Source organism: Chrysoperla carnea, chromosome 5 (assembly GCF_905475395.1).
Source record: "Chrysoperla carnea chromosome 5, inChrCarn1.1, whole genome shotgun sequence".
Lineage (NCBI taxonomy): Eukaryota > Metazoa > Arthropoda > Insecta > Neuroptera > Chrysopidae > Chrysoperla > Chrysoperla carnea.
Genome location: NC_058341.1, coordinates 53,676,142 through 53,688,929, shown reverse-complemented (window position 1 = coordinate 53,688,929; position 12,788 = coordinate 53,676,142). Strand labels below are relative to the sequence as shown.

General features: G+C 30.2%; 1 protein-coding gene across 1 annotated transcript; it reads left to right on the top strand.

Moving 5' to 3' along the window:
* Window positions 1-316: 316 nt before the first annotated feature.
* On the top strand, window positions 317-5,424 carry LOC123301886 (protein takeout-like). The gene is made up of 6 exons (XM_044884836.1): window positions 317-471; window positions 1,471-1,563; window positions 3,024-3,162; window positions 4,392-4,525; window positions 4,938-5,087; window positions 5,251-5,424. Exons 1-6 carry the CDS (start codon window positions 351-353, stop codon window positions 5,400-5,402), a joined length of 789 nt encoding a protein of 262 aa, XP_044740771.1. The 5' UTR covers window positions 317-350; the 3' UTR covers window positions 5,403-5,424.
* Window positions 5,425-12,788: the final 7,364 nt, after the last annotated feature.

The following is a 12,788-nucleotide window of genomic DNA, read 5'->3' as shown; positions in this document are numbered from 1 at the left end:
TCATTTTTTACAAGCAAATTCTTCTGTTTTTCTTCTAATCACATGTTTCTATTGTCATTCTTTAAAGACTAAAGTGGATAAGCCCATTAAAATAATAATTTTTATTCAGTTTTTGATTATTTTTTTTTGTAATTACATGTAAATGATAGGAAAACACTCTCAATTATGATAAATATTTATAATAAAAAAGAATTTTTATTTCTTACATATGTACTTAGCTCTGTCAAATTCCTAATAATTGTTCTTGAGCATGCATAAAAAAATTTAATTTGTCATATGAAAAGCTTTTCCTGTCAAGTCGTTTTATAAAAAAGTTTTTCTCAATATAAATAAACAACTCGTGAAAATTTATGCTAATTTATTTTACGTATTCTTGTGAGAATAGGATGATGAACTTGTGGAAAATGAGAATTAATTGCTTATTTTTAATTACTCTTGGATTAGTAATATCAGTGAACTGTTTGAAATTACGTAAGTTTTTTTTTCTGATTTGAATTTAAATTTTATTAGGAATTAATTTAAATTTTATTGCATTTAAATTATATAGGATTATCTATATTGTCGATTGATTCCAATTTTTTTCCGTAATTTAAATTTCTTGGTTCATAATACTATCCTAAATTATAGAAAATCGTTATACAAAATTAATTTCTGATTAAGTTTTTGGGAAGTTTAATAATATGCGTTGAAAATCAAACGTGGATTCAGAAAATCTTTTGGAAGCGACAATATGAACTTTCCATATAAGCATTTTTTATATATTATAATTCATAATTTTATACTTTGAGTCGATATTTCAGAAAGTTATTTTTGGCTTAAAATTACTCTAAAAAATGATTTTTATTTATCTAAATCGGAGACCTAAAAATTTTGTTTCGGAATTTGATCAAATTTGATGTGAAAGTTAATTTTGGCCCCACAAATACAAAAATCGGGTTCAGAAAAAGTTAGATATAATCGATATTTCAGACACTATTTCAGAGAAGACAGAATTTTTATATTTTTTGGATAAATATTGCTTTAGAAAAAGATTTTTGTGCAATTCGCAGACACATGTAATGTTTTTTAACAATAGGTTTCTGACAGTGTCTAACTTGATCAAAACAGTTTTTATGAGAAATTCATAGTTGCGTTCTACAGAGAAATTCATAAGCTTGCGAATGCACATATTAAATTTTTTGCAAAATAATTTTTTCACTTCGTGTACAATTTTAAAGATAGCTTTTCTCTTCTTTCAAGCTTTCAATATTTGCTATTTTCATAATTGCAAGCTTTCCTATGAGTAGTAAATGATCTCGATTGGTCAATTTTAGTCGGAGAAACAGCTGTTGAAAATTTCACAAATATTTGATTTTTTTTGAAGGTGGCGATTTTTTTTTTTGGCTTGTATATTTATGATCAATATTAATATTTACGCTCATGTATCAGTTTTTTCCAAATATTAAAGATCAATTTTTGTTTATTTTTTAGCAAATTATATAACAGCATGTTCACGATCAGATCCAAATTTAAACGAGTGTGCTGTGAAAAATGCAAATGATGCTATATCAGAGTTAGTTAAAGGTTTGTAGCATTTACAAAAAAATAAAAATAAAAATAAAAATAAAGAAAATCTAATAGAGATCCGTAAGGCATAAATACCTTAAAATTTTGGAATCCTGAGCCAGTTAAGGAATCTTTATAAAAACTGTTCGACTGCATTGATTAAAGCTCTCATAAGGAAGTTAAAAAAAATTTGTGCGATCTTGTCCAGAGGATGGGAGCCACCCCTTCTCGTGGGTGGAAAAATTTACGTTGAAAGTCACAACGGGAATCGATCATAGTGAGAATAATTCTAAGCAAAAAAAGTTATTCAAGCAAATTTCGAAAACGTTAAATAACTAAAAAAATTTGTTTTTTTTTTTTTTTTAAGAATGTATACCAACACATTTTAAAGTACTGTAAAAAATCATGAAAAAGAAAAAATTTGTTGTCATATGCATGAAAATTGACGAAGCTATAATGAAAACAAAGTTTCTCGTACCTTTCGTTTTATGTTTTATTCAGTAAAAAGACTAATGAATATTACCACGCGAACTAAAATTAATGCTTGCCGCTTTCAAATTTACTCTATTTAGGTACTGGCAACATGCTCAAAAACTTCTAGCAGTTGGGGATATATATTTTTTTAAATATTGCAATTTAAATGCAAAATTTTTTTTCGAAAAATACAAAAAAATGTCTTTATCATTAAATAACTCGAAAAAAAAAAGTTTTTAAGTTCAAATATTTTGCTGAAAAAGCTAAATTTTTTTCGCTCAAAACTTATTTCTTTAAGTTTATTATTTTCGAGTTATTTAATTTAAATTGAATATTTCAAAAAATATTTATCCAAACTGCTAGAACTTTGACAGTACCTAACTAAAGTAAATTGGAAAGCGGAAAGCGGAAAGCATTAATTTTAGTTCCCGTGATAAATTCATCAGTTTTTGTACTGAATGAAATATAAAAAGAAAGGTACGATAAACTTTGTTTTCATTTTAACTCCGTCAATTTTCATGCAAATGACTTGAAACTTGTTTCATTGTCATAGTTTTTTTATAGTGCTTTAAAAAGTGCATGGTATAATTTTTTCGAATAACGTCAAAATTTTCAATTATTTGACGTTCAATACTCCGATTTTCAATTTCCAAAAACTCGGAAAGTATTGACTTTTCGAAATATGCTTCAATTACACTTTTTTCTTAGAATTCATTCCTATATCGATTCCCGTTGCCATTTTCAGCATAAATTTTTCACCCATGAGAAAGCGTGGCTTCCACCCTCTGGTCAAGGTCACACAAATTATTTGTAACTTCTTTATGCCAGCTTTTAACAACGCCGTCGATATGTTTTTATAAAGATTCATTGACTGACCCTGGATTCCGAGATATAAATCTTACGGCTCTCCACTAATCAAAAAGATTTCTTTTAGTTCAGTTATCTAAGTTTAGTAAATCACATCTATGTGTAAAATAAAATTATTAATGCTACATTTATTGTAGGTGATAAGAAATATCGCATACCAGCATTAAATCCATTAGTGATCCCAGAAATTTTAATTGATTCAAATGGCCAATTAAGAATTCAATTAAATAATGTACATGTTTATGGATTGAAAAATACTGTAGTTACTCATATGGAGTAAGTGTTTATATTATGTTTGTTCATTACATGGATATGTTAGACAACATTTTGTAGCAGATAATTCGCATTTACTAGTTAGCGTTATCTTCAAATAATGAAATAAGGGTTGGCAATTCTTTTCAAAAAGAATCGATTTCAAAATCAATTCCAATCGAAATCCGATGAATCGATTCACACAAAAAATCGAGTTCTAAAAGATCGATTTCTCTACAATTGATTTTTTTGTTTTTCGAGCTCGTATTATATTATATATGGAAAACAGTTAGGACAACATAATAACATATTTTTTATCATTTCTAACTAATAAAAGTTGTTTTTACAATTATATAAAACTCAAAGTATCAGGCATAAAAAATTTTTTAGTTCCAAATGTCTAAGCTTTTCAGGAACAACAGTTTGTTCAGTCTTTTGGCATCTAAGTGGTTTCGCCCATCACTTACGATGTTGCCGGAAATTGAGGATTGCATCCAAAAAACGTCGGATATAGAAGCCATGTCAAGAAGAGTAAATGCAAAAAAAAAAAAAAATGCGCGCATACTTGATTTGATTGACGTTCTAATGCAGACACACCGGCCAATGCTAACATTATAGGCATATACTATCCAGTGATTTCAGAGTAGTGTTGCAATACTTACCATTAGCGCAAAAAGATTGTTACACAGTTAACTTATACAGTTTGACAACCACCTCGTTAAAAATATATGAAGTAAGAAGAGTTTTTATAGACGTTATTACGTAAAAAAAAGAGATGAATGTACTGTGTGTGATGCTCGCTGCTTCTTATGTGTACAACTTCAACTGATGTACAAGTGATCAGACTGACCTGCTGTGTTCATGTATATACAAATACATATCAAATGATATGATTACGCACGCATCAGACACAATCAATTGTCTGAAGACTCTATCCTTGTCTTATACATAAAAACGTTAATAAAAAACTATTATAACTTCATATATTTTAAATGGCTAACGAGATGGTTGCCAAACTGTATAACCACACGCTTTAAAAAAAATTAAAAACATAAAATTATTTAAACAGAAAAAATCGAACGTCGATTTTCAAGGGTGAAAAATCGATTGACTGGATCGATTCAGTACTAAATATTTATTGGAAAATTTTTTTCCAAAAAATCAGTTATTCGATTAATCGATCTCAGCTCGCCAACCCTAATGATTACATTTATTAGCAAGCTATTATTAAAATTTTTTTTTTAATTTTTTAGTATAGATTTAAAAAACCAAGTTTTGGGCGCAAGTGTTTCTATACCCCATTTAAATATCCAAGCTGATTATGATGTTAAGGGTAGGATATTAGTGTTGCCAATTAACGGAGAAGGGCCAGCCAATATTACAGCAGGTAAGGTCTATTTTTAGAAAAAAAGATCAGTCTCAAGAAAAATAAGTCGGGACTTGATTTGGATTCCACTTACATCAGTTTTTAGAATTCGTCTAAAAAAACATTTATAGAGTACTCCAAAAATTCTCAATTTCGTTTACTTCATAAAATAAAGATTTAATAAATATTTTTTGAAATTTTAAATTGAATTTTATTGCTTTTATACGATTGATAAAAAAGGCAAAACCGAAATAAAAATGGCACACTTACCTAACCTAACCTAAGCACTTAGTAAACAAGAATACAAAATTATCGGAGTAGATTAGAATTGTTTTTTGGAGGTATTGTAACAATTGAGTGGCGTCTAGATCGGAGTCCCGAGCAATCTTTCGGATTCAAGACGTGTCTAAACTAATTTTTATTGTATTCACAGTGAATGGCGTGTATACAATGCACTTCAAGTATAGTTTATTTGAAAAAAATGGCGTCAAATATGGCAAAATTCATGACGATAGCATTGAATATCACATTAAGAGAGCATATTTTTATTTGGATAACCTTTTCAATGGCAATAAACAGCTAAGTTAGTATTTATTAATTACTATTACAAAATTTTTGCATGCAAATTTTGAATCATTTCATTAATAAAAATTATTTGGGAAGGAAATCAATTTGTTAACATAAACATGACTCGACATGTACAATATTTTTGAAAGTTTAATTAGTAAAAATTTTTATTTTTGAAGGTGAACAAATGAATCAAATATTAGATGATAACTGGAATGAAGTATTAAAAGATTTGGGACCAGCAATTACTACTGCTGTAAGTGCAATAGTTAAGCAAATATTTACGGCTGTATTAGATCATGTACCATACGATGAAATATTTCTTCCATAATTTTGATAATTATTCATCAATTGTATTTTAAAGCAATTATAATAAAATTTGTTTGATCAGAAATTTTAAATTATTGAATATCATGTCAAATTAAAGCTTTTATTTTAATAATCAAGATACAAATGTTTACAAAATTATATTATATAGTATAACAGAAAACATTTACAATAAAATTAGTTGGAAATTAAAGCTTGCATAATAAATAATAATGGGACTACACATTTAAAAAATCTGAATAAATAAAGATAGGATTAAAAACAAGAAGAAGTAACTGTCTTATGACAGTTTAGTATAATCACAAAATACCTATGGTGGCTCAGGTGCTCGGACCATCCAGTAACTTTCTGCTTTGTCCCGAGGGCGGATTATGGCTCTGCCTCTGTTCGGTTAGATGTTCGATGTAGGTGTCGCGTGATCAGCGGATCGTGCCCGACACCAGCAACCGAGCCATGGTCTGCATATACTTGTGTGCTATTCCCAAATACTTCGCAATCCCATAGTTTTGAGCTAGCCAGGAGTCGAGAATCGAACCAACAACAAATGAATCCAATAAGATTTTGTAGCCTACCTTCGTTAACTCAGCAGCAAATTGGTTATATTTTTCTCGAGAGCATACGGAGCACCCTCAAATGGAATGAAAAAGTCAATGATCTTTACTTCCTTGCTAGATTAATCTAGAACCACCAGGTCAGTACTTGAGTATTGTTGTTTAAGACAGCACACAGGAGTAGACGCAATCCGAGAGCAAGACGGTCTTGAACTGCGTTCTTCTGCCGTTTACGTTCCGTTGAATAGATGGTACAAAGATTCAGCACGTGTGGCGTTGTCTTATTGACATTCAGTAGAAAGTGGTTACTCGCTTCCTTAAGTTTTGTACAGGAATACGCTTTTCCCTGATCTGATTTACCCAGTAATTTAGCAAGATAGTATGGCCGAAGTGCCGAAACTACAATAGTGAAAATATAGTTCTATATCTTCGCTGAACGCAGCTGTTGATAAAGATGATCTTTCTTCGAATGTTTGCTAAGACGAACAAACCTCAAACATATCGATGTAGTTTCAACATGGTAATAAATTTGCCAACAACCATTTTCTGTAACTATTAAAAGTAATTAAGTAATTCATAACTTTGTTACAATCTTGTTCAAGTTATTCAACTTTTGTTTGACCTTAGAATTTCATCCATTAAAAAATAAATATCTATATCATATATTTATTTTCAATGTTAATACGGAACTGTATACATTTTTTTGATGTCTTTATACTTAATTTATTATTGCGTGTGTAGGTATTATGTTAATTTATTAACATAAATTTATGTGGTCCATGGTTTTTGATAAAATATGTGAAATCAGATATTTCTTATTATTATTACCTCTTTAATTTCTTCGTTATTCTTCTTCGGATGGAAAATTTAAAAAAAAAATAAAAAATCGACGGAATATTAGGACACCTCAACGAAATCGGTAACATTTTTGTTCACACGATTTAACAAGGAAAAAATAAAAAAACATCTCTACCGACTCGACTGAATGTTATAAAATTATTTTCGAGTCATATTGTATTAATACGTTTCCATCGATATAGCCCGAAGCTCGAAAACTACACGTTAAAAAATTTTGTACACGTGAGAGCTTTTGACAGGAACAATCCGAAGAATATTTTCTGGCGGTTTGAAAAAGTTTCACAAAAAGCCATTTTCCTAGTCATATAGGTACTGCAAATATTATATATGTGTGGCTTCCTATCTAATATTGTAGGGTTCTTTCTTCCTAGAATTTCGATAGAATTTATTAACTCGGCTGCCCACTCTCAGCTGCCAGACATACTTCAACCCTATGCAATTTCAAAAAAATAAATTTAAAAAAAGTTTGTGTGATATTCGGCCGTTGATATCTCCATGTATGATATATACGATATATCATACATGGAGAAATAAAATAAGACATGTCTTTATGTAGGGCTGCACGTTCGAGTTCTTCCAAACGGAACATCCGAAAGTGGGTGGAAGGGTTGATTATAATTTTTTCTTAAAACATTTGTTTGAAATGAGAAGCCTTAAAATGTTTTAGAACATTTAAGAAATTTACTATTTGTTAAAGAAACGATAGTCGCATAAATGAATGTTTTTAGTCGCGAGTCTTCCATGACAGCTCCGATTTGGATGATTTTTTTTTAAATAGTTCTTTTTGTATATTATTTTAAATCAGAAACATTTCAGATGTGTAAAACAATCTGGAGGGGAACAGGCAATGTCGCGACTGATATGTCGACGCCCAGCCTGTATCGCTAATGATAGCCGTTTGGAATTTCAAGAATATATTGATTTTATACTGTGTCACAGGTGTCACATAAGAAAGAATTTTTTAAAATGCTTCCCCTAAAAGTTTGTATGAAAATATATATTTAAAAAAATGAGTTCACTACTTAACCGAAGTTCTTTCACCCTTTTAGGGAATACATTTCGAAAAATCTTTCTTATGTGACACCTACAGTATAAAATCAATATCTTCTCGAAATTCCAAACTTCTATCAAAAGCGATTCAGGCTGGGTGTCGATATATCTGTCGCGACATTAAGTACATATTCCCCCTCCAGATTATTTCCCCCATCTGAAATGTTTTTGATTTTAAATAATATACAAAAAGAATCATTTTGAAAAAAAATTCATCAAAATCGGAGCTATCATCGGGTACTCCCTAAGAATGGCTATATTATGTATTCCTTTATCCGACTACGAATTATTATTGTGGATATGCTAAATGTGAAGGGAAATATGCACAATCTTGAAAATGGGATGACGTAATTTATGACCCATTTGTTATGCGTGATAAAATAATTGACATGAATAAATTAAAATCACTTTTAATGCAGGTTTATAAATATAAACATAAACAAAACAACAAGTGAAAACAAACAATTGAGTGATTCAATTGTTAAAATACCATGTATAGACAGTGTTGATTACTCTGTCACATTACACATATACTTATACATGTCACACATACATAACCCATATTATAAAACACATAGATAATTCCATATTAATACGTACTATATAATTTGCATCTAATGTGTGCCAAGTAAAGTGATGTTTACAAACAAATTTTTCAAATAAAATTGTTAACTTTTTGATAAGGAACATTTTTTATATTTGAACATATGCTTTATCTCTAACGGTATACAAGAAGGGTCCTACGAACCCAAGACCCAATTGACCTATGTTGCTCATTTACGAACTAGACCTCACTTTTTACGACCTGAGTGAGCTGTATGAATTTCAGCTTGATATCTCTTTTCATTTTTGAGTTATCGTGCGGACGGACGGACGGATGGACTAATTAGATGATTCTATAAACACTTATACCAAATTTTTTTTTCGTAGCATCAATATTTTTAAGCGTTACAAACTTGGGACTAAACTTAATATACTATGATATATTTCATATATACATGGTATTATAATAATCTCAAGATAACCACAATAATAAACATTTGAAAAACATTAATAATAACAAAATAAAATAAAATAATGTATTAATATTAAGTTTATCCTTCATTTGACTTTAAATTAATTTGATTCACATTTATGGAATTTTCATGGCTTTACTTTATAATAACATGGATGAAATATAAGAAAAAATTAATATATTATACAAACAGGTAACCATACAGGTAAAGGCGGTTTAATGAAGTGAAAATATCATTCAAGAATACTAATTAGTCTTTTTGAAAGACAACGAAAAAAAAATTAGCATCCTTTATTCATATAAATCTTTGATAAACTATCATTTGTTTTATATTAATAGTTAAATTTATGCCAGTTGAATAACATTACGTCATAATTAAATTTTCTTATCCAAAATGAAAGCGATCAATACATACATATAGTGGCGTTAACCAATAATAAGCCATTATAGATGAAGTCTCGGAAACGACGGTAAACAAATAGGGGAATTCAGCTTGGTTACTGCATTATTTCTTGCCGAGGCATGCCGCATTACAGGAGAAAAATGCTTGAAAAACTATGCATAAGGGATCGGGCTAATTTTTTGTTATCACTTCAGGTGAAGAGTTCTTACATCAGGAACGAAAAAGTGAAGTTGGTTTTTTAAAATCTTTACTAGTATGCAAGATATGAACGTTTAAAATTTCTAATTAAACAAAGAGGAAGATACCCACTACTGACGTCATATGTAGGTCTCACCATAGAGATTACATATAAAACTTTGTTTTGCTAAAAAGAGATGGGCAACCTTTGAATGCAAACTTTGATTGCTTATAACTTCTTCGTTCTTTAACCAATTTTAATTTCACTTTCAAATTTTATAATGGTATCAAGTCTAGTTTTAAATTTTTATGGATAAAATAGCCAATTCGACATCAGGATTATCCCATATTACTTTTGCACATGTATTTTCTAGATATAAGCAAAGTGTCGTATCTAGTGACTTTTCTTCACAAATATCTGTTGCGCTTATGCCGAAGCTTATTGTGGAAGGTAATATTTTGTTGTGTTATGTGCAATAAAATAATTTGTTATCTGAGCTTTGGTAAGAGGGAAAACACCATTCTACGTGTGTCCCACCCCAGGACAGCCACTCTAACCTAACCTAACCTAAGCTAGGATCTTTTAATCCCTTTAAACAATAGCAAGTGTGGCTTTGTAAGTACGACATATTCGAGTTTGTATTCAAGCTCATTGAAGCTTTATTTTTGTCGGACAAAATATTTTATTATTTAGTTATTATTAATGTTATCAAGTGGTCATAGTATCCGACAAATTTTCTGCTTAGATATGACGATATCATGCTCATTTGGAAATAGAACTTCTTCAAAAAAAGTCGTATAGAGAAAATTTGATAAACTCGGCAAAAGGATGCCACTCACGAAGTTTCGAGTATGTATTAATCATTCAGTAAAAAGGGTGTTGTCCTGTGAGCTACTTGGTAGAAGAAATTTTTTTTTACGAAATGGTAAAAGCTTTGGGAAATCAAGAAAGTTTCACTAAATTAATACTTTTTTTTTCCTAGAATTTCTGTTGTGGATGAGTGCGAGTGGGATATCCGAAAATATAATCTTAACATATGTTGCCATGTTGGTTTCTTTTGCAAAAAATTGTTTTAGATTACATTTTAGAATAGACTCGCTATCTGAGAAGTGAAGTGTGCAAGTGGCTGGGGAAGATGTGGAATCAATACAAAATGTGCTAGAAAGTTATGGAACTCTTGAAATAGTTCTTGATTTTTAGAGATCAGATCAAAGAGAACAATATCTAAACACTCAATGTGAATATTCAAACGATTAGTTCAAGTAGATTTGATCATGACAAAATGTTTTGGAAGTTACTCGGCCAACGCCGGCCTTTACTGCAAGTTTTTATAATAAAGCGCAAACGAACACAGCTGTGGATGGTTAAAAATGTATAGCCTGTATGAATAGATGTGGGTACTCCTGAAAATATAGGTACTCCTTTGTGTCCATTAGAGAAAGATCAAATCTATAAGTTTTCTTTGTGAAACAATTTCTTTAACAAAGCCATGATTAATTTAATGCAATCTAAGCAATTATTTATGTCACGGGCATGAACGAGAAAATAAATAGAAAAGTAATAAGGAAGAAAGAAAGACTTCAACTCGGGTCAAAGAATTTTGAATTTTACTGCAATAGGAAATAATTGAAATTTTTTTACAATGTTTAACTCCACACTTCACAATTTTTGTTCGTAGAATCTTAACTATTACACGTCATATAATTACCAAGAATAGTATTTTAGATATTCCGCTCACGTAATTGAGTAATAATGAATCTCGAAGTATTTTAATCGTGAATTGTTTTTTACGTGACAAATGTGATCAAATTAAATGATTTTAAATACAATCAATAAAATCATAATTATTTTTATTGTAATTTGTTATTGACATTTTTTGCAAAAAGTGGTATCACTTCTCTATGGTATCAATGTGTGCGTTCGATTGATATTTTTGTATACTAATCGAGGAAATAAGGCAGAAATCAACTTCTCGTCAATAGATTTTTATCGCGCCAGTAGGTTTTTATGGGAATCGATTTCGAGGTATACCAAATAAAGGTTATTTTGAGGTAACGGTCAAAAATTTTATTTGAAAGCCATTAGATATTATATTTTGGACAGTTCTAAGCATTTTTGGGCTTTTGGCAATTTTCAACAAATCTCACCGTTTTCGATATACAAGCGTTTGGACAAATTTACATTCTTAAGTTAAAATTTTGTCATCAACAAAATTGATTATTATTGTATGATTGTGATCGAATATTTAATTTAAAAACGATTGACACATTACTTTTTGTGTCTAGTCATTTTTCACCTTTTCTCAACGTTTTAGAGAACTCTTGATTTGGTGTTGTTAACCATTTTATCTATAATGTTAAGTACTAGGTTGCCGAACTTAATTGAGCTTTAAATAAAATGAAAAAAGCTTATCCCACCAAAAACATTCTGTAAAAAACTAGCCAAGTCTCGATGGAGCTGCTTGTTTATCTCTAAAAAGTAATGAAATCTAGACAAAGTCGTGTCAAGTCTAAGTTTCCTTACTGCGAATTCTTTATTATTATAGTTAATGTTGTGTGACTTGGCCGTGGACGCTGACGTGGTCTCTGATTGGTGCTATGGTGTCATGAAGCACCTGGTTTTGTACCCTTGTGTAATCTTCAACGACCAAGTCACACAACATTAACTATAATAATAAAGAAATCGCAGTAAGGAACCTTAGACTTGGCACGACTTTGTCTAGATTTCATTACTTTTTAGAAATAAACAAGCAGCTCAATCGAGATTTGGCTAGTTTTTTACAGAATGTTTTTGGTGGAATTTCACTTCTTTTTGTAGAAACGTAGACATATTGATTTATTTTATTAGATTTTCTTATTTGATACAGTTTTTTTCTTTTCAGGAGTAGTTTTTTTATTATTACAAATCTTTATTTTCTTTTTTTCCGGTTCTGATTCTTGTATTTTTAATTTCTGAAAGATCTGCGCGGTATTTACGCCTAAGCCATTTACGCCTACGTGCTTTACACCCGGAGGTGTAAAGCACGAAGGTGTAAATTTACGCCTTTGTAAAGGCGGTATGTCGATCACTAATAATTTGGTTGGGCTCTTGTGTTTTCTAATCAGGGTCACCAGGTACTCCAGATCTTCCAGAAGTACTAGTTCTATTCTGATGATCATGAGTGAGTGAGTGAGTATCATAAATGCGAAACTTTGCTTTCGCTTAACTTCGGAACTAAATGGCCTACAGACTTGACTTTGAATTTAAAGTATGTGATTATAGCTTACTGGATGACGAAAAAAAATTTCTGCGTTCTGGTCTTATCCAGAGATTCTCAAATAGGGGACTGAAAATGC

Coding starts and splice junctions, on each gene's coding strand:
- LOC123301886 (XM_044884836.1), top strand. CDS start 351: ATGCTAATTTATTTTACGTATTCTTGTGAGAATAGGATGATGAACTTG. Junction 1,564..3,023: donor TATATCAGAGTTAGTTAAAG/GTTTGTAGCATT, acceptor CATTTATTGTAG/GTGATAAGAAATATCGCATA. Junction 5,088..5,250: donor CAATGGCAATAAACAGCTAA/GTTAGTATTTAT, acceptor TTATTTTTGAAG/GTGAACAAATGAATCAAATA.